This window comes from Leopardus geoffroyi, chromosome D2 (genome assembly GCF_018350155.1).
Source record: "Leopardus geoffroyi isolate Oge1 chromosome D2, O.geoffroyi_Oge1_pat1.0, whole genome shotgun sequence".
Lineage (NCBI taxonomy): Eukaryota > Metazoa > Chordata > Mammalia > Carnivora > Felidae > Leopardus > Leopardus geoffroyi.
The window spans coordinates 21,352,407-21,374,614 of record NC_059334.1 but is presented as its reverse complement, the minus strand read 5'-3'; the positions used below and the strand labels follow the sequence as shown (position 1 = coordinate 21,374,614).

At 35.6% G+C, this 22,208-nt stretch overlaps 1 protein-coding gene and 1 long non-coding RNA gene across 4 annotated transcripts in view; one reads left to right on the top strand and one right to left on the bottom strand.

The window, feature by feature from the left end:
* Positions 1 to 13,556, bottom strand: part of PHYHIPL (phytanoyl-CoA 2-hydroxylase interacting protein like) — an 88,012-nt gene extending 74,456 nt beyond the window's left edge. The window contains exon 1 of one of the 3 annotated variants that reach the window (XM_045437463.1): positions 13,140 to 13,556. In XM_045437463.1, the coding sequence (XP_045293419.1) occupies positions 13,140 to 13,245 (106 nt within the window). In that variant the 5' untranslated portion in view covers positions 13,246 to 13,556. Of the gene's footprint in view, positions 1 to 4,468; positions 4,515 to 13,009; positions 13,035 to 13,139 lie in introns of those variants that run through there. The other 2 variants (XM_045437465.1, XM_045437464.1) reach the window with 2 other exon arrangements.
* Positions 13,557 to 13,626: 70 nt separating this feature from the next.
* The window catches only part of LOC123576543, a 38,439-nt gene continuing 29,857 nt past the window's right edge, over positions 13,627 to 22,208 (top strand). The window contains exon 1 of the long non-coding RNA XR_006701476.1: positions 13,627 to 13,750. This is a non-coding gene — a long non-coding RNA (uncharacterized LOC123576543). The remainder of the gene's footprint in view (positions 13,751 to 22,208) is intronic.

Sequence of the window (22,208 nt, the reverse complement as noted above, 5' to 3'; positions counted from 1 at the left end):
CATTTCATAAGAGATTTGTGTGCTCAAAGAAAAGAAATACAGAAATGTTGACAGAAAGCTGGACAAGCTTTGCAAACTCCTAGGTAAATGATACAAGTACAGCATTCTGAGTGCTTTTGAAATTTGTCAGCACAATTACAATTTAGCTACCTTTGAAATTACCTACAAATAGATGAAGCTAAAAATATCTGAATTTCCAGTGTCTAATATATACTTTCATAGATAAAATTTTCATAGATAATTTAAGAAACCATGATTCAAGACAATTTAGTTTATATTACATTTCAGTGCCATTTTGCCTTTCTGTCAAATTCTCCTGAAGGAAACAATTATAAGAAACTAGAGAAACGACAGAGAAACCCTATTGTAGAGAAAATAATTATTCTTTGATTAATGTGTTTTGTGAGTTTAGATTTCATGTCAGGCTTAAAGGATAGCATTTCTGTGTTTTAAAGTGCAATGAAAATAAGTAAATAAAACACACACACATACATTATTTTTGCTAAATAGCATCATGCATATATCCAGGGAAATATATTTAAGATTTTCATTAAAATATTAATACATTATAATGAAACCAAGAGGATTTTGTATGTTAGATAGCTAAAGTTGTAAAGTATTAATAATACAGGCAAAAAGCTGGAAAAAATATTCTAATTATTAGAAGTACAGTGAAGAAAAAGTTCATTGTTGACCATGCGAAGCTTTTGAAATATTTGTGAAGCTCTCAGAAATATTCACACAGATGAAGATACACTTTTAAAATACATGGTGCAGAATAAAAATTCTGGTAGAGGTGGTTAGATTGTTTTTGGACTATTTATCACTATTTTGACCTTGAATTTTATCACTGTAAACTGTGTAACTGGAATTTAAATGAGGAAAGCTTTTAGCAAAACAAGTAGCATAAACAGCAAATCCCAGAACCACCATTCTTTAGTGATTATGTTTTCTTTTTTTTTAAATCACTAAAAAAACAACCAAAAAAGGTACATCAAGCTTCATGGAAATTAATATTGGATACAGTGAATTGTAATAGAAAAGAACAATATATAAATATTCTCAACCCTCAGCCTATCACAGTTTGAAGAAGTTATACAAAAATCATATTTATTAAAATGTCAGGCTTATCTAAGTTTAAACACAAAGAATCAGCCAAAAAAAAATTAAGTGTAAGAAAGACCATGTTCTATTTAGGCTAGCCATTCAATAAAAACCCTAGAGAACATTAAAATTAGTGGATTCAAAGTCAAAAGAAAATCTTAGAAATATACATTCAGTATGAAAGCCTTAGAAATACCTTTGGTGAAAATTTTAGTTTATCTTTGGGCTCCAGTGTCATTATTTTTCTGCTAATTTGAATTCCCAACAGTTAATTTATTTTATGCACTAAAGCCTATGTTGCCAAAGAGGGAAAAATTAATCCAGTATATTTCCACAGTAAACACAGAAAATCATATACTTATTCCCTTTCCAGTCAAAATAAGGGGAAATCTATCAAGTACAGAGTTTAGGCCAATTGTGTTTCTTCCATGTCAACTGCCTGAAATAACCACACCCAAGCCAAATTTAATTATATCAAAAGTAATTAATTTTCAAATGCTCCTTTTAGACCCCACATAAAAGACACCAGCATTCAAATTTACTTATTCTACTGAGCAGTTGAACAATCTGACATGGATCCAAAGATTGACTACAGGGTAAAGTAAAGAAAACCTAATAAAGGACAAATAGGAGGAACAGAAAACCATCTTGAAAAGGACTACCAAACTTTCATCTTTATCCTCAAACTCCCTGCCTATGAGACACAGATGGACATTTCTAACAGCCTTCTGGTCATCTCCATCTAGGTATTACACAGGCAACCAAGTTGTCCAGAAAAAGCTTTATTTAATAGCTTGTTATTAAGGCTACTACTTCACATTTCTTCCAACTAACAAACTACTTTATTTGCTGGTATCAAAATACATCAAATCTCCCAATTTGCAAATTTAGTCATCACCAACAGCTCCTTTTTTATATCTCTCACTTCCAGTTTACTCACAGCCAACAGATTTTTACTTAGGCTTATTAAATCTTGCATTTTTGACATTGTAACAAATATGTTAAATTAGTAAACTGTTATCAAAAAACTGGAATAAAACATTGGTACATGTCTGAAAATGCAGAGATAAATCCTTCCAATTTAACTGAATGAGAATATGAATGTGGCAGATCTTTCCACTTACTTTTGTAGAAGTTTCTCAAACAGATAAATTTAAGAATGCTAAAACAACGCACAATGAGGAAGAAAATTTTAATGTCTAAATCAGGTTTTTAACACATCATCAACTAAATTGTCAGAAATATTGAGACACCTCTATTAAGGAGTAGAGATAAAATTTTTTAAATCTCAGGAATGGTAGCTCCCATAAAAGCTATTGCCAACTTTATTAAGTAGTAATTGTTTATTAATAAGAACTGGATATTAAGATATTTCAAAATAGTTTTAAGTAATCGCATATAGACCATGGTTTAAATTGAAGGAGTTTCTTTCTGAGCTAATTATAATGCTATGAATAAAAAATTTCAAAATTTATCTTTCATACCAAACTTAGGTGCTTATCTTGAAAAAAGATATGTTTCAAAGAAACAAGTAATACTCTGAGGAGAATGCTGGTGCTATTTTGATTGTGATTGCTTTGAATGTGTATATTACACACACACACACACACACACACACACACACACACACACAATGGAATACTACTTGGCAATGAGAAAAATGAAATCTTGCCAGTTAAAACAACATGGATGAAGCTGAAGGGTATTATGCTAAGTAAAGTAAGTCAGTCAAAGAAAGACAGATATCATATGTTCTCACTCATATATGGAATTTGAGAAACTTAACAGAAGACCGTGGGGGAAGGGAAGGAAAAAAATTTAGTTACAAACTCAGAGGGAGTCAAACCATAAGACTTTAAAATTTTTTTTAATGTTTATTTATTTATATTGAGAGAGAGAGAGAGAGAGAGAGAGAGAGACAGAGAGCATAAGTGGAGGAGGGGCAGAGAGTGAGGAGAGAGAATCCTAGGCAGGCTCCACGACGTCAGCACAGAGCCCGAGGGTGGGGCTTGAAGTCACGAAACTGTGAGATCATGACCTAAGCCAATATTAAAAGTCAGATGCTTAACTGACTGAGCCACCAAGGCGCCCCAAACCTTAAGAGACACTTAAATAAGAGAACAAACTGACGAATGGGGGGGGCATAGGTGATAGGGCATGGAAGAGGGCACTTGTTGGGATGAGCACTGGGTGTTGTATGTTAAGTGATGAATCATGGGAATCTACTCCCAAAGCCAAGAGCACACTGTATACTCCATATGTTAGCTAACTTGACAATAAATTATATCTAAAAAAACAAAATAAAACAAAAATGAATTTTAAAAATTAAAAAAGAAACAATACTTTATTAATTTAAAAACACTTTAATAAAAATTAAAAATAGAAACACCACACAATCTAGAAATTCCACTATTAGCTATTTACCCAAGGAAATCAAAAGCACTAACAAAGATATACATATGCACACCTATGTTTATTTTACCATTATTTACAATAGCCAAGATATGGAAGCCTATACAATGGAGTATTACTCAGCCATAAAAAAGAATGAGATCTTGCCATTTGCTACAACATGGATATAATTAATGCTCAGTGAAATAAATCAAAGAAAGGCAAATACAATATGACTTCACTTATATGCGGAATTAAAAAATAAATGAATAAACAAAAAACAGAAACAAAATACAGAGAACTGATAGTTGCCATAGGAGAGGAGGGTATAGGGATGTGTAAAATGGGTAAAGGGAAGTGGGAGGTACAGGCTTCCAGTTATGGAATGAATAAGTCATGGGGATGAAACCTACAGCAAAGAGCATAGATATAGTCAGTGGTATTGTAATAGCGTTGAATAGTGACAGATGGTAGCTACACTTGTGGTGAGCATAGCATAAAGTACACAGTTTTGGAATCACTATGTTGTATACCTGAAACTAACGTAACATTGTATATCAACTATACTTCAATAAATATAGGAAAAAAAACGTTTGATAAACATCTTTCAAATATAATGAGCAAACTAATTTGATTATTGAGGTCTTTAATAAGCTGAAGAAACTCAATTTGATAATAGTCACAATGTTACCGAGCTTATAAATGCAGATGAATTGTCAGTAACGAAACTGATCCTTAAAGTTAAGATTAATCATGCAAGTAAAATAAATTTAACTCTTCTGAAATTTTAAGAGATCAGCACAAAGGTATAAGGTTTTTAAAAAAAATGTTACCAAAAATATTTCAGAATATTATAAGATACATTATTTTCTCACTGAACAATTAAAAAAATGAACTGACGAACAGATTCGATCACCTCCCTCCAAAAGGACTATTTACTTTTTGATTCAACTCTGAAAAAAAAACAACTTACTATTTCTATTTAGTCTGGATCAATTTATTTGAAGAGTATCCTGAGAAAGCAAAATGAGTTTATAAACATTAGCATTTGTCACTACTTATTTCTATGAGGTAGAATTTCCTACGCATAATACAATAAAAATAAAATACATAAGTGGATATTGAGGCCGATATAAAATAGCAACTTCCATGTATAATTGCTAATTTTCATTTCTTACTATATCCACTTATTGACTTTATTGGGAAAATGCTGTTAAGTTTAAAATTACAGGATAAATATATACTAATTAAAAGCTACTTTTACTTGTTGGAGTTCTGCAAAATGTTAAAAAAAAAGGTTCTCTAAAAATTACAAGCTTTGAAATTTATTAACAAGATTTCAGACAAGATAAATTCAAACTCCTAACCATGGCATAATCTAGGTAGCCTTAACTAGTTTTCATCTTATTTTCTCATAACAAACACTTCTTTTTCCATCAATACCAAATGTTATATATTGCTAGAACATACATGATTTTACACCTTTATATATGCTCTTATCTCTATCAGAAATGCCCTTATTCCACTTCTCCTGGAAAATTTTTATTTTTATTTTAATATCCAGAAAAAATTTTTTGCTTCCTCTGTGAAGCCATCTGAGACACTCAAGACAGAATTACCTACTTTCTCCTCTACACTCTATTATAGTATCATCATGTTATTATATTTATCTATTTAAATTTATTGTCTCCCTAAATGCCAGTGAATCCTTTAAATGCAGGATCCAAGTTATATTCATTTTTGTATCCTTTTTTTTTTTCTGTTCTTAACACAGATCCTAAAGTTGGAGTACATGTACAAATAAACAGTAAAAATTACATGTAAATAAAAGAACAAAAGGAAGCAAACTGGTTAAGTTTAGTGCCTAAAAATTAATCAAACAAGAATAGAATGGCACTGTCCTCAAGCTATTATACTCAAAGTACGGCCTGTAAACTACTTACCAGGCTCTGATGAGATAAAAAAAATTAGGATTAAACATTTGGAAACTTTAATAGGAATTTGACAGAGATTTTCATATCTGTTGAATCTTTTTTTTTTTTGGACTTTTTAAATTTTACTTTTCTAATAATTACTTTTATTATATTTTTATAAAGTATCATTCAGTGATAGATTGAATATTGAAAATAAAAACCAAAATACAGATTTAGAAGCACTACATTAGACTATGAAAGACAGAAAGAGGAGTAACACCTTGACATTTTTCAATGAGAATTTGGTTTACAAGGAAGAATATGATGTACACACAACTGTTGTAGTAGTACACATCATAACTATCCATACTTCTCAAAGTCCACATCATTATCTTTGACACTCTAAAACCTATCTATTGATAGAATTGTTAAGTGTACCTGGAAATATTAATGCATAACTAGTATTTCTTTCTAAAGTTATTTATACGAGGACTAGATTTTAACTTAAAATTAGGGCTTGCTTCTTTCACTGCCTATCAGACCCAATGGCATAGATCACTACCCATTTTGATTGACTCCATACAGAGCTAGCCAGCTTTCTACTGCTCTCTGCCTGACCCCAGTAACATATAAAATCAAAATGATTATACAATTTTTTTCAGAAATTCTTCTTTCAATATTTTCATTCCTACCAAGAAAGATTAATTTATTTTCTCAATACTCTACATTAGGAGTTGGCAAACGTTTCCTCTAAAGGACCAGATAATAAGTATTTTAAGGCTTGTAAGCTATATGGTCTACTGTCACAGCTACCTTGCCTTTCTAGCAAGAAAGCAGCCACAGACAATATCTAAACAAATGGGCATAGCTATGTTCCAATAAAATTTTACTTACAAAACCTGGCAGCAGGTGTTCAATTTGGACCAAGAACTGTAACTTGCTAATGCCTCTTCTATATCATAGGTATAACTTTAAAATCAATCATTAAGAACCTATCATATAATAATATTAAAAAATTGTCATTCTTGTTGCATTTATTATCAGCTTTTAAAATTTTAAATACTGACAGATTCACCATCATTCAAGCTAAAAAAGAAAAGACACTGTTTTTCAAGAAAATCACATTAAAGATATTGAAAAAAAATGTGCTTTATCTTTAATGGCACATGTCTAGGGAAGCTACAAGCCTTTTATACTATTATCAGATAGCAACACTCTCACAGGCTACAGAAAACAAAAGGATTTATTTATAATATTTGCCACAACCACTAAATAAACAGCATATAAGCAAAATTCCTCACAAAGAAGCCCTTTTAAAATGAACCACAATCTTGGTGCGAATAGTTGTAAACACACAAAACTATGATTCAGAGTATGATGCTTTTTGTTCAACTCACATAGATGTGGAGGAACTTCAAAAATGCAGAGCTCTTGACTACATTTTTAACAAACCTGGAATGTATATTTATTTCATCTTTAGGTTTCAAAGTTGACCTTCTCCAACATGTAATCACTCCTTTCCTTTAAGGGGTGAGACACAAAGCTGATTAGAGGTCACTCTAAAACTGAAGTCAAATCCTAATCTTGCCTTTTCCACGTAAATTCTAGTCTCCCCTGGTGGAATATATAGTTCTATGAACAATTCTCTTTCTCCTTCTAGAACTGTTTTCCTCAGAACATAAGAGGAATTACTAAATGTTTAAGTTTCCAAGGAAATCGCTGTTAGATTCTAAATGTCTTAACATAAATGTTCTTTTCCCTTTTATGTTCAATATCTCTGAAAAGTCTTCTATGACTTCAAAACTACCTTTAGACAGATGACTCAAAAATCTCTATTTCACAATCCTCTATAAAGTATCAAGTGGCTAATTTTTATCTAGTAATAGGTATCAAAATACTATCATTGGATTATGGGTGGCCCTTTGAAGAGTGAGAATCAGGCAAAATAAGAGACTAAAAAGAATGTAGGTGGGTTCTCTTGTGGGCATCCATGTTGAAACATGCAGTATATAATACTGCTCTGAGAATATGATTTCTGTGAGGAAAGTGCCCCTGAAAAAGGGATTAGGATACATTTGGATGTCCACGGAGGTCTAAAATTTGAGGTCTAAAAAACTGTCATCATGATGTCTAAATATTATTTCCTTTCTCCTTTGTTCCCTGTCAATGATTCTTCTGATTTCCCAGACTTAAAATCCTTAAATTACTCCTTATCACTTTTCATTTTGCTTGAAAATTCAATCACAAAACTTATAATTATTTTCTTTTACACCCTTCCCATTCACTATCCTTCCATAAGGATGCTGTCTATTTTTCCTGTTGAGAATTCTTCAATATTTCTATACATTTCTATTAGAAATCTTCCACAAATACTGATTGTACTTCTCAAATGTATGTATATAAAATACAGCTTGCTTAATAATTAATAATACAGTTTATCTACCGTGTAATAATAAAATTATGTTTAAAAGTGTTAATGAGGCAAATGCTTTCAACTAGTAAAAACAGAATTTAACAGTAAATAGATTCTTATAGAAAAATTTAACAGAAATGGAAAACAAACCCAAAAAAGAGGCAAATGCTGTAAGGAAAAACTAAAATTATGCATTTACTAAGGGCAGAGAAGAAAAACCAGAAACCTGAAGGATTATCCTTACTGTAGTAATTGATGCAACTGCTGTTTTTCTGAAGCCCCGGATAATATATACAAATAATCAATAAACTCTACTTACATAAATTAAGGAAAAAATCAAGATTGGGCCTAAATGAGGGGGAAACAGCAGTGAAAAACTAAGTGACTTAGAAGTTGTCTAGGTAGCGTTCTATAGAGTGAAATTCTGACTGTCTTACCTAGGCAACAAAGCAAGTTGCCAGTATTACTACTTATAACATATCAATTATTCTACCACTGGAGGGAGTCTGGTCACATATCCTTTGATGTGACTTTTTTTACTCTCATAACTTCCTTGTTTTCTCTGGGAATGAATTAGAACCCCTACCAAGAATATGAATTGGTTTAACAATCTGATGACTTTCAAGCTTTCTGTTTTAGTTTTTATTTTATTTTTGTTATGTTCCATGTTCACTAATTAAAAATTTACAGCATCTCTATAGTCATATCTGGGTCAAAGAAATGAATCCAGAGATCTCATGTGCTGGTACATATGCATACTTAGAAAAATAATCATAAAGAAAAAAATGTTAAATCAAGAACAGAGAAGGGCTCTGATACAAATACCTACTCAAAGCAGATATCAAGGTCACAAAGCACGTGAAATGCAGCAAACAGCAGGTTTGAAGTAGAAGCTAAAAGAGCTTTTAGGATTAAGGCTGACAAGGATATTACTGATAGGATAGAAAAATATAAGCAAATGAGAGTACTGTAACTGTGGTTTTAAAATTAACTATCCTTTTAAAAATCAGAGTTAGCAGTTTCCACTGTCTACTCCTAAAGTTGAAGTGGCATAAGAAGGATTTACTAAGTAAATAAAACACTAATGAAATGAAAAACAACAAAGATCTAAACACTGGACCTAAATAAATAAATACATAGATAGATAGATAGATAACAGTAGTTCAACTCAAGAAGTTATGTGAAGAATAGTCCATTTACAATAATAATTATTCTCTATTTTGTGTCAAGAATTTTGTGAAATGATATGAAATATTTCATTTAATTATTTTAACAATCCTACAGGATTGACATTATTATACTCATTTTACATGAGAGAGCTTAAAGCTAAAAACAAGTAATTTGCCTAAGGTAATATATCTGTCAAGAGCCAATACTCTGTCAGAGGTCCATCTGATTCTAAAATGGTATTGCCACTATGGTGTATAAAGGTCAATGAGACTGAACAATGACTACCTTATGTTCTTGTACTATTAAAGGTAACAGTTATAAGTACTCTTCCTAGATGTCTGCTTCAGAAAATGTCATTACAGATTATCTAATACAGCACTGTATTAACTATTAAGCATTTCTGTGTTATTTTGTTTCCAAAGTTAAAATTTGTTTAATTCACATGTCAATTGCATAAATAAGTCATAGCTTATTTTTAATTTAAATAGATATAAGTAAAAATTAAAAGGAATTTACCTTTTTAAATATGTAAAAAAGAGAAAACCTTTTTTTTCCCTTTCCTTCACAAAACTAGTGTCAGACACAAAGACATAGAAATCTGTCAGGTTCTCTCTGTGCAATTTCCTTAAAATGTACTCCTTTGCTGAGTAGCATCATAAACTCCATAAATCATATCTAGGCAGTCAGAAAATAATCATGGAAATAACCCTTCTTAAACCTAGGAAAGCTTGGGGGTGGATTTAAGTGCTATACAACAAATTAATTTTGTGTTTTCTTCCTTACTATTATAACAAGAGTGCAGGAAGCTTGAATGCATAAAACAACATATATATAATAAATCTTTCCCTTTCAGCAAGGAAAGAAAGTTTATATATGTGTGTGTGTGTGTGTGTGTGTGTGTGTATACGCACACATATATATGCATAATTTTTAAAAAATGAAGAGAAGTAGAAGTAATGTAGAATTCTATGCATGAAGCTGGGGGCTGTTCTGTCTTATCACAAGTCAATTAAGGTCTCAAGTATCCATGTGAAGAAACAGACTGGAAATGGGTTCCCATATTATCGATGCTTCCCGTTGAGTAAATGTTTTTTTTTTCCCTTCAATTTCTTTGGAAAATCCACAATTAATGTATATCAACTGGAGGATACTTCAGCACAGCGGAGATGGAGGAACAGAAACACTCTCCTACTTGCAACAGAGATTCTAGAAAGTACTAGATCTACAGCACATCTTCAGAGGTTTCCTAATAGAAGTCTATTCAGAATCCTCATTTTGAACTACAGGTAACATCTAGACCGGGACCATGTACTAGCACACATGCCTAGGATAAAAGTACACATGAAATAACGTGTGTGTAGAAGAACCTCCCTATTGCTTAATTTAAAAACCCAATTATATGACTGCTTGGATTCTATTCCATATTCTTCCAACTATTAGATAGTTGGAGAAACTATGGAAAAAAAGAAAACATTGTAAATTATTGCAAATTATGTAAACAGATTAATTTATAAGAAATAGCAAGTGAAAGAAAAACATACAAGAGCCAAGGAAACAGAAGACATACAGTTCACCAGCAGTTATAACTCTTAGTTGGCCAAATATGCAAAACACTATAAAATTTAAAAATCTATAAGTGGAGAGAGTAAAAGGAAATATATATTTAACAAAACTATATTTTCTCCTATTCTATTTCATTCCACTTCCAAGAAATTAATGTTATGCTCATTTTTTCCCATCTGTGAATAGAATAAAGCAAAGAGCAAATAAGACAAATGTATATCTGTGATTGTAAAATTATGAAAATTTATCACTTATTATATACTTAAGCATGTAACAGATCTTCTGCCACATCCTAATCTTTCTGTTATATATTTACAAAAGTAAAATAATGACAGCTGAGAGGAAGTGAAAGGAAGTAAAGGGAGTAAATGGTACCTAGCTGAAATTTTCTCAATATAAAATTTGACAAATAAGGTCTGCTTGACAAACTTAATGCAACGTTTTTTAATTTTTCTGCCATAAAAAACTATATATTTTGGAACTGACATGTAGTGTCACAAAATAAAGTTAGGCATTTAGTAACATCTCTACATAAGCTATTCCCAGTTTTTTACACATCTTTTAATAGAAGAGTTAGCTCTTTGTATTTGTTGATATAAGATATTTAATAAAAATGAAACCCTATTCATTTAATCTATGTTGAATTATTAGAAGCCTGTAAATAAGTAATTTATATAGATACTGCTTAGTGCTAGCACTCCCCAATTAAATGTTACAAAATTTGTTCATTTTGCAGGATTCATAAATATGAACTGAAACTAAAAAACTATTACCAAAATAAAATAGAAGAGACCACAGTAAATGTAGCACTAGTTTCTGTACTCTACATTACTAACTTTGTAAACTTCATAAAAAAGAAAAACAACTTTATTTTCTCCATTATCTTTGAAACATGTGGCAAATCCAATTTTAAGTATTAAGATTACTGTGTTCTTGAGGGACAATTATGAATTGCTTATTTCCAATAACTACAGTAATAAGCTTTTGATAAATCATTGAAATAAATGAAAATGAAATCTATTTTGGTTTTCTATCAAACCAATCTAGGAAAAACATTTACAATGGTTAACACCAGAAAAAGTCACTTCACAAAAGCATAAACTAAAACCAATACAATTTCTTATGTGGTATATTAAAAATAATCTCTATAGTCTAATAATGCAAGTTTATATGGGGAATGCCAAAATGATTACTTCTGTTTAGATGCCATAAATATGTGCAACTATTACTACGGTGAACTAAGAATAAAGAAATTATGAACAGCTTTTGCAAGAGTATTTATTTATCCATACTACACCTTTTTCGGAAATTATTTCAAAGTGGCTTTGGCTTCAAAGGGCAATTATTGTGTCCCAAATTTATTAACAAAAAGAAATTCCGTGTTCAGTTGACCTAAACTAGACTGTATACCAATGCCAAACCAAGTTATCATTTAAATGACTTTGAAACAAGACCTCTGCTCTCTATTTGGATTACATACTGATAAATTTTATGACTTTGTGGTCACCACATGAGTATCTCTACATAATCTTGACCAAAAAAAAAATTTTTAAATCATCGTCTGCATACATTGTTAACGGATTCCATTTATAGCCAAAAAGTGTTTAGGGTCATCTTGACAACATGTAAATTGTTTTTCCTTTGTCAGATGTCCAATTTTACAATTATTTGGTCAATGACTAATCAGATGAGTTTTTTTACAAATGAAGTTTTGTTCCACAGACGGACTCTTCAACTACTCCAAATAACACAGAAGCTACCCATATTGAACACAGTACTAGCTTATCTCTTTAACGCTTAAACCTGTGTTCAATCACTTCCTTCGGAGACTGCCAACTTTAACAATAGAATAAGCTACATAATATCAAGACACAATGGTGAGTACTCGCCACAGATTCTGTACCACAGCAGATATAATATGCCACTTCACAGATTTTTGAGTTTCTGAATCACAGCCCCAAACCACGAAGCTTGTGGCTGTCCTTGGTGCTGAAACGCACTTTTCCCCCGCGCCCCTTCACTGAAAAAACCGTCATCCCAATCCCTATTTGAGAGCATAAAAAGACTCCTGAATTTGGGAGGTGGGGGTCTGAAGATGAGAGGTTTAAAAAGGAAATGATAAGTTTCTGGGCTGAAAATGCTAACTAGCATGTGCAGGTGGAGAGGGGAAGGAAGGGGTGCTAGAAACATCCAGAGGGCATTTTCCCTACGGTTCCGGTAGACCCTGGAAACCCGGACTGCGGCACGATCGGAAACGCCTCGTCCCGGGCAGGAACGGCGGGCGGGAACGGCGCCCTCGCCCGGGCAGCTCCTCGGCGCTGGGCCAGGCGGGCGAAGACGGCGAGGGGCGCCGCGGCTGGAGACTACGGCGACTTTCCGCGCCAACGCAAGAGCCCTGGGGTCCTTTTGTTTCTACTGTCTGAGGAGAGGGCGGATGAGCGGAGGGGAGCCCCACCTGTATTTATTTGTACGGGGGAACAACAAAAGACCGTGAAGCCCGGGCGAGCAGGGTCAGCAGAGCCGGGGCGGCCGCGGCGCCTAGGCGCGGGCTCGGCCCCTTTCCTCACAGCCCCCGTCGCTCTTACCGTCCCGGTCGCACAGCTGAATGGCCTCCAGGCTGAGGTTTTTGATCACCTCCTCACAGGGGCTGGTGGGGCTGTTGAGGGTATGATCCAGGCGCGGCACCTCCATTTTCCCAACTCCCTTCTCAAGCCCGCCTGCTTCGTATCCAGGCTCTCTCGACGGACCGGGTGGGAGAGAAGGGCGGGAAAGGGAAGGGGAGTGTCGGAAAGAGGGGAGGAGGCCTGGGACGCGGCTCCGGAGGGGCGAGTCTGAGCTTCCGGGCTAGAGAGCCGCGGCCGAGGCGACGGCCGTGGAAGGAGCTCCGGAGAGTGTGCGGCTCGAAGAGACTGAGAGGGACCCGGCGCGAGGGCGAGAGGAGCGCGCTCCCGGCGGGGAGGAGACGCGTCGCGCGGGGAACGTGAAGGCGCGGCGCGCGCACGCGCGTGAGAGGACGCGCCCACCTGCTGGCGCGCGGCGCTCCTCCTTCCTGCGCCCCCCCTTTCCCCCGCCCTTCCACGCGCACGCGCCCCCTGCTGCCCTCGCTCCTCAGCCCCGGCAATCCCCTGAGCTAGGTGAACTCGCGGGAACTGCGGGATGCTGGGGGTGCGTCATGCTGGACTCGCCCTCTCTCCTGGTGAGGTTGATTTAGCTTCTTTTCCCTCGTCAGTGTCAGTCGTATCCAGGTTGGCACTGGGGCGTCTGGCACTGGGGAGGTGAGAGGGAGCAGATTGGTTGTTTTGAAGGACTGGAAAAATATGCGTCCAGACCCTTTGTATACGGGTTCGCGGAGCCAGAAGGCTGCCTTCTCCGTTCAAGGTCCTGGGCTACTCCCCACCCAGCCCCCACCTGCTCAGCCGAGCATTCCTCAGGAACAGCTGCTTCCGTGTGAGAGATGTGTGGATTAACTGAGGACTGGCAGGGTTTAGGGACAGAATTTTGGTCATCTTGAAGGAGGGGCAAACAGGAATTCAAAACTGCCAGAAAGGTGAGGGAATGAGATGTCAGCCAGCGGGCTGGAAAGGCAGTACGTGTGCTTCAGGACTGACAGCCACTAATCTTTCAGCCTTCGCAGTCTAGCTTGCTCCATTCATTCCTTAATTCGTTCAACAACTAGGTATTAAATGTTTACTCTGTGCTGGGCATTGTTCTGGACGCTAGTGAAGGGGGTAAAAAACAGTACCTGTCCTGATGGATATGGAAGCACAATGGGAAATGTGCTTCCTCAAGTTACCCTAAATTTGTCTGCCCACTCTTTTTAAAGGCATTTAGGATTCTGCAGTGCACTTCGTGGAGGTGAAAAAGTTTTTAAAATAAAATGGGTATAGGTCACAGCCTATTGACCTCTGTTGCCATTTGCTTCTTTGGAACAGCTTTTAGTTGTGTTGCTATCTTAGGATCAAAACAGTGCTTGCCCCTCTCTCTTCTTTTTTTTTAGTGTGTATGCTTGTTGGAAATTAAAGTTCCTTTTTATTGATTTTCCAATTTCAAACATAAATGTTATCCAATAAAGTAACAATTTACATACAGATTGCTATATGCTACCCTTTCTAGTCACATCCTTCTAGCCATAACATGACTAAATCTAGTTAATTGAAACCTCATAAAACAGAAGGACCAGCTTAAGGTAAAATAAGCCTGTGAGAAAACTTGGCACAACTGCAAGTTGATACAAATCTGTGGAAGATAATTGGGTATCTTAAAGTGAAATGTCCTCATTATCAACTTAGGTATTAATGAAGATGGATCTCCTTCTTGCAGTTTGAGAAATGTCAAGATAGGGGTGTCCCTAAGGAGAGGATAAATTATTACTTGTCAAGAAATGTGGCAAGATGGCACTTATTGGTGAATATCCTGTGTTCTAAAACCTGCGTCTGGAGGAATAGAAATTGATATTGTCAGCTAAGCCACAGTGGGTTCATCTTTCAGAGTAGTATCACATTTACAAATTTCAAAAGAAACTGTGTGAGCTAGATTACCAATTTATTGATTTACAGGTGAGAAATCTAATTCATATCTATAATTAAAATTATAATCCATACAAATATTTATTAAACACTAGCTATGCCCATGGACAATATGCTAGATGTTGGAATTTTTGAGTTCAAATCAATTAGGAAAGATAGACTTTGAAAAAGGAAGATTATAATGAGTGTTATGAAAAAAGGAATCATGGGAACTTGTGAAGGACACACAGGTGTCCTAACCTAGTCTGATTATTCAAGAAAGCCTCTAAAAGGATTTTATTTAAAGGGAATAGGAGTCTCTTATGGGGGGTGGGAGGGAGGGGAAAGTGGGTGATGGGCATTGAGGAGGGCACCTGTTGGGATGAGCATACAACTGGGTGTTGTATGGAAACCAATTTGACAATAAATTTCATATTTAATAAATAAATAAATAAATAAATAAATAAAAATAAAGAGAACAGGAAATTACTGAAAGGCTTTATATGGGAAATTAGCATGATCAGATTTGTGAGCCAGAATATTTATGTGGGAAAGGAGGTGATGTTTTGAGAAACATTAATTTGACTTTCCGTGTATAAGATCTATTTAATCCAAGGCATCTTTATGCTAAGGCCTTAGATTATTACATAAGAAATACAAAAGAGTTACTATTTTACTTTTGAAATTTAGCATAGGACTTTTTTTAGCAAGTTGTGAGGCTTCAAATCAAGGCATTGTCAAAAGATAAAATATAGATTTGCTTATGTTTTAACATATCAAGGCTAAGACTAGTGTTCAAAATGATAAGAGTTTATCCCATAGTGAAGACAAGATATCCCGGTTCACAACTTAGGCCAGAGATTGGTATAAAGAAGATGGTGGCTTGAGATAGGTAAAGGAAAGAAAAGTATATTCTCTTTGGCTCAGAGAATCATGGAAAAGAGGTTGAAGTGCTTGAGGTTGGCAACCAACAACATTTTTACTTACTCTCACATTGAGGATGTGAGATGAAGGTTTGTAGCTTTAGTGTGGGGGGCCGGGCCTCGGTGCCAGGCTGAGACTGGGTCGAGCAATGTTCCCCGTTGACTCAAGCCAACCCAGGGGTTCCCCCTCCCATTCATGTGGGAGACCGGCCCGGCGCCAGGCTGAGACCGGGTCAAGCAAGGTTCCCTGTTGACTCAAGCCAACCCGGTGGTTCCCCCTCCCATTCCCCCACTTTCAAGGGCATACGAAAGCCTTGTCAAGGCTGAGAAAGTTAATTCCTGAAGCCTGTGGTCTGCAGGTGTTGGCAGTAATGCTACCTCCCTTTTTCTACCCCGAGTCAGATAGAAACAAACATGGGAACTGTGTTTTGCTAGCAATCTATCAACAAGGTCTTGTGACCCGTTCACAAGGTTCACAAGGTATACAGAACTAAATGTTTTGGCTGGCAGTGATCATGTGAAACCTGATCTTTTATTCTTAGAATGACCTGATCCATAAGAGTCTTATATTATAAAAGTTGTGTACAGCAACAATAAAGCCGTCACTTGGGCCATCAGCCCAGGGGACCCTCCTGTTCCCAAACTTTCTCTTCTCTTCTCTTTTCTTGCATTCCCCTACCCTCAGGACCCTGACCTCGGTGATTGTCGCACCGGTCGCAACACTTTACATATAGGTATAGCCTACAGATAGGTATGGGAACACTCAAGGACAGAGAAATGTCTGCCCTACTTCTTAGGTCTTTGGGATGATATCACCTGGCCAGACTGAGGGTGACTGCATTCAGGTAACCTTAAACAAGGCATCATTGTTAGATGGAGGACAGGGATTTACTTTCTGAAACTGCTGAAAGTTTCTGTATATTTAGAAGGTAATTGAGTGAAAGCTAGCCAACCTGCTGTGAAGCCTGATTTTAAAATGCTAGCAAAAGCTGCATAGTGGACCTTCTAGACCAGGGAGGTCTAAAGCACCAAAAAGATGAGACTTGTCAGTCTCAGAGATGGCAAACAAGCCCTGAACAAACTGAAAACAACACAGATCATAAGTTTCTCTAGCCACCAACTTCAAGAGAAAGACCAGAAGCAATCAGGCATACAAGAAATGTCACCACAGAGACCAGAGGAGGCAAAATATATTCAAATCCAATAAGCCTTTGTCCCAGTGCTTCAAGGTAATGGAAACTCTCCTGTCTTGATATTCCCAAATACCATCTAAAATAAGATGTAGCAACATGAAAAGATGTTCAACGTCGCTCCTTATCAGGGAAATACAAATCAAAACCACACTCAGATATCACCTCATGCCAGTCAGAGTGGCCAAAATGAACAAATCAGGAGACTATAGATGCTGGAGAGGATGTGGAGAAACGGGAACCCTCTTGCACTGTTGGTGGGAATGCAAATTGGTGCAGCCGCTCTGGAAAGCAGTGTGGAGGTTCCTCAGAAAATTAAAAATAGACCTACCCTATGACCCAGCAATAGCACTGCTAGGAATTTATCCAAGGGATACAAGAGTACTGATGCATAGGGGCACTTGTACCCCAATGTTTATAGCAGCACTCTCAACAATAGCCAAATTATGGAAAGAGCCTAAATGTCCATCAACTGATGAATGGATAAAGAGATTGTGGTTTATATACACAATGGAATACTACGTGGCAATGAGAAAAAATGAAATATGGCCTTTTGTAGCAACGTGGATGGAACTGGAGAGTGTGATGCTAAGTGAAATAAGCCATACAGAGAAAGACAGATACCATATGGTTTCACTCTTATGTGGATCCTGAGAAACTTAACAGAAACCCATGGGGGAGGGGAAGGAAAAAAAAAAAAAAGAGGTTAGAGTGGGAGAGAGCCAAAGCATAAGAGACTGTTAAAAACTGAGAACAAACTGAGGGTTGATGGGGGGTGGGAGGGAGGGGAGGGTGGGTGATGGGTATTGAGGAGGGCACCTTTTGGGATGAGCACTGGGTGTTGTATGGAAACCAATTTGACAATAAATTTCATATATTAAAAAATAAAATAAAATAAATTAAATAAGATGTAGAAGAAAAGGTAAAAATCTTAAAGACTGAGGATTTTACCTAAAAATCTAGACTATACCTAAAGGAACTGATTAAAATACTGACTGGATCTAAGATCCAGGATTAGACTAAAAACATTATTTACCTTCTCTTTATATCAGTGAACAATATTTCATGAAAATAACCAAATAAGTTTTAGACAAAATAAAAATTCTACCTTTTCTTTTCATATATAAGTTGCAGTGTGAGTAATTGCAATCCTTGTACACTTACATTATTTAATTGTTAGCTTGAGGTGGCCACTATTATAGCCAAAATCCTACCATTCAAGGTCCAGCTCAAATGGTGCATTACCTATAAATATTATTCCCTATGTCAAAAATTTCTTTATATTATCGAAAAACATAATCGCACTATGATTTTTACATTATTAGTGTACATTAAGGATGAGACTTAAATTTGAAAAGGACCTAAATGTATCTTAATGCAATACTGTATCCAGTGTTGAAGCCACTGAAAAGTTGTTTACCTTTTAATAAATCCTCATGAAGTAATCTTACTCATTATCAACCCAAATATGCTTCCTATAAGGACAATACAGTGGCCTTCATTTTCTCCTCTGTTAGTCATACACAATAATGACAATCCTCTTCCTTCTGCTGCCCATATATATTCAATTCTCTGGCTAAATATTCCTAGTTCTTTCAAACATTTCTGATATTACATTACTTTGAGTCCCTTTACCACTTTTGGCACTCTCTTCTAGATAGCTCTAGTGTTTTCTAAGTGTCCATTGGTGAACACACCTGTGGTGTAGAAAGATATTAAGAATATAAAGGGAAACAAGCCATCTTTGCTCTATATGCCACACATCTTATAACACAGCCCAGGATAACGTTAGCTTTTCTGACAGTGATATCAATCTGCTCACACATCTTGAGCTTGCTATCGTGTAAAACCTATACTTCTTCCCTGAACATTTCTTATTTCCCCTGTGCTGTAAATTTTAAGCACATATTATAGTATTTTCATAGAGAAGATACTCAGTACAATTTGTTGAATTATTTGATTGAACTTCAGTACTTTGTGTTTAATTATATTGCTACAACTGCCTAGAATATTATCAAACCTAAAGAAAAAGTAGATTACAAACTCCTTTCAATAAGCTTGTAAGTGCAGAGGTCATTCTTATTATATAACCTACACCCTTAGGCACAATCCAGACTTTTATGGCTAAGCAGAAGGCAATGACTGAGAACCAAAACCATGGGTAGAAGCAAACTCAAAATGCGTAGTAAATGAAGGAGTGTTTTTATTTATTTTTTTCTCTCCTCTCAATCATTACCAGGACTTTTCCTAAGCCCTTATAATGGTGGGACAAAATAAAACTCATGAAAGCCACTCAAATGATCTAAATTCTTTATCCTGACTCAAGTTGACTTGTGTCTAAACGTGTGAAAATCAAATGACATAATATATATGCAAGTGTTGCATGAACTGTAAGGCATCTCGCAGTTAGTGAGGATGTTCTAAGAACACCATTAAGAAAGTACATCTGGTCAATTTTACAGTACAAATTGCTGGAAATATTTTAATAGCTATTTGAAAACATCAAGAACTTCCATATTTAGAATAGCTTTATGGTTTAGTGTGTTGGGGCCCTTTTAAGTTACATCATATTATGTTTGCTTTTGGTTTTAACTCATGGTAGATTTTTGCCAAGCCCATAAGCAAATACTCAATATTGAATCTCTCCCCAGTATTTGATTTCTACACTTCTACTTCTGTATCACCAAACACTGGACAGAGATGGTGGAGAACTATGATGACTTGACAATTTAACTGTCACAGACTCTTTGACTCTGAAACCCCCAGTTCTGCTCTCACTTTCAAAAGTGATCTCACTTTCAAAAAATGACCTGTCTGTCTCTCTTTCTTTCCTGGAAAAACAATAAAAGCATGAATGAAATTTCTCATTGGTTCTTATCTTTAGCTCAGTAGGTCCCAGTAAAATTTGTTACTTTTCCTTCTTTTATCTGTATTCTTCACTCAGTGCCTGTGTAATGCAGAATAAAGTTGTTAGTTTCCTATTTTTACCCCCTCCAGCTGCTTCAGTCTTTTTCTTTCCTCTCTTTTTTATCTTTAAACATTACCAAATCTTCTTGATTTTAAAAATTATCTTACTTGAACCAGTTACTTATCCAACTTCTTAATATTCTGTGGTATATAAGAATCCCAATATAAATTGCAGTGCTATAAAACTTATTCATTGCCTCCATTTCCTTTTATTTTTTTTATTTATTTTTTAACATTTATTTATTTTTGAGACAGAGAGAGACAGAGCATGAACAGGGGAGGGTCAGAGAGAGAGGGAGATATAGAATCCGAAACAGGCTCCAGGCTCTGAGCGGTCAGCACAGAGCCCGACTCAGGGCTCGAACTCACGGACCGCGTGATCATGACCTGAGCTGAAGTCGGACCCTCAACCGACTGAGCCACCCAGGCACCCCTCCATTTCCTTTTAATCTTCACACAATTTATCATCTGTCTCCAACACTATGATTCTTACTCTTCAAATGTCATCTTTGGATTTGATGAGATTTTCCACATCACCAATACACAGGCCTTTTATCATCTCCATCCTCTTTGATATTTTAGTAGTTTATTTCTGCTGAACTTCTGTGGCACTGAACTCTACTGGATCTCTTCCTACATGTGTGCTTAATGTTTCTCAACTCTAGCTTCTAAGTTGCCCCCTTGAGTGTAGGTGTTCTTTAAAGTTCAACCTCTGACATTATGTTCTTCCCTGTTTAAAGCGATTTCCTCTGAGAATACATGCATTTTCATGAATTTTAATGTCTTTTTCATGTTTAAATTCTCACCTTCATCTTCAAATCCCTATTTCAAGTTCCCAACTATAAACAAAAGTCATTATTCTATTTCCAACTAATGGACATTTTTATTTACATTCACATAACCGTATCTAAGTAATCAATTCATCCCCAAACTGTTTTCCTTTTTAATTTTTCCCCCATTATTGTGAATGGAACAGTATCTTTTTAGTCACCCAATATCACCCAACTTTCTGATTTTCTCTTTTCCACTTTAAATCAAAATGGACTTAAAACAATGAAAATTTTGCAATATTTCATGGACATGTTTTTTCCCCTGAATTATAGGTACTACTATAACATTTAGATTCTCATCATTTTGACCAGATTATTGAAATTACCATGTACATAGTTTTCCTACCTCCTTTATTTAATCTATGCTGCTACTAACATCAACCCACTAAAAGATTTTGTTCATTAGAACTTGTTCAATGAATTATAATGGCTACCTGTTTTTGTTCTATATTAATGGTGAGCTACTGAAGCTTTTTAGGCAGGTATATGACAATTGGAAAGTACTATTATGTGACTAATCTTCCCATTTTTATAGGATGAATGGAATGGAGGAAGATAGGTGTTTAAGAAATTATGATAGTGCAAGCAAGAAATTATAATAGACTAGAACAATAGAAGTGGGAGTGAGAAAGAAACAATGGATTTGATAGAATGATGTTACACCATTTTGTTTCTGAGACTATTTAAAATCACGAAAATAACTAATATTTTGAAATTTTAAAAGATTGACTTGTTAACTTAAAATACTGATGGTTGTATACTAAAAATATTAGTATATATGCAGCACAGCATCACGTGGCATTGTGAAGCATGAAAAATTTATTGTACACAACTTTTCCATGTTTAAAACAAAATAGTTATCTTCCAGTGATATACAAGTCGATTAACCTTAAGGACTAAAGCAAAGTCTAGTGTTTATACTTGTGGGTAAACACAGATCAACTAAAAATGGCTCTCTGGATAGCATGTTTTGGAATATCTTCTGCTGTCACTAGTCAAAATTTAAAAGGAATTGGTGTTAGGGAAAAGAAATATTGGGAGGGATGGAGAGGAAAGAATTTCTCTACAGGTTGAACCACTTTTTAAATGAATTAATTAATTACTTAAATTTAATTTTTATTTTTATTTTGGAGAGAGAGCATGCGCAAGCAGGGGAGAGGGGCAGAGGGAGAAGGAGGGAGAATCTTAGGTAAACTCCATGCTCAGTTCATAGCCCTACATGGGTTTTGATCCCATAGC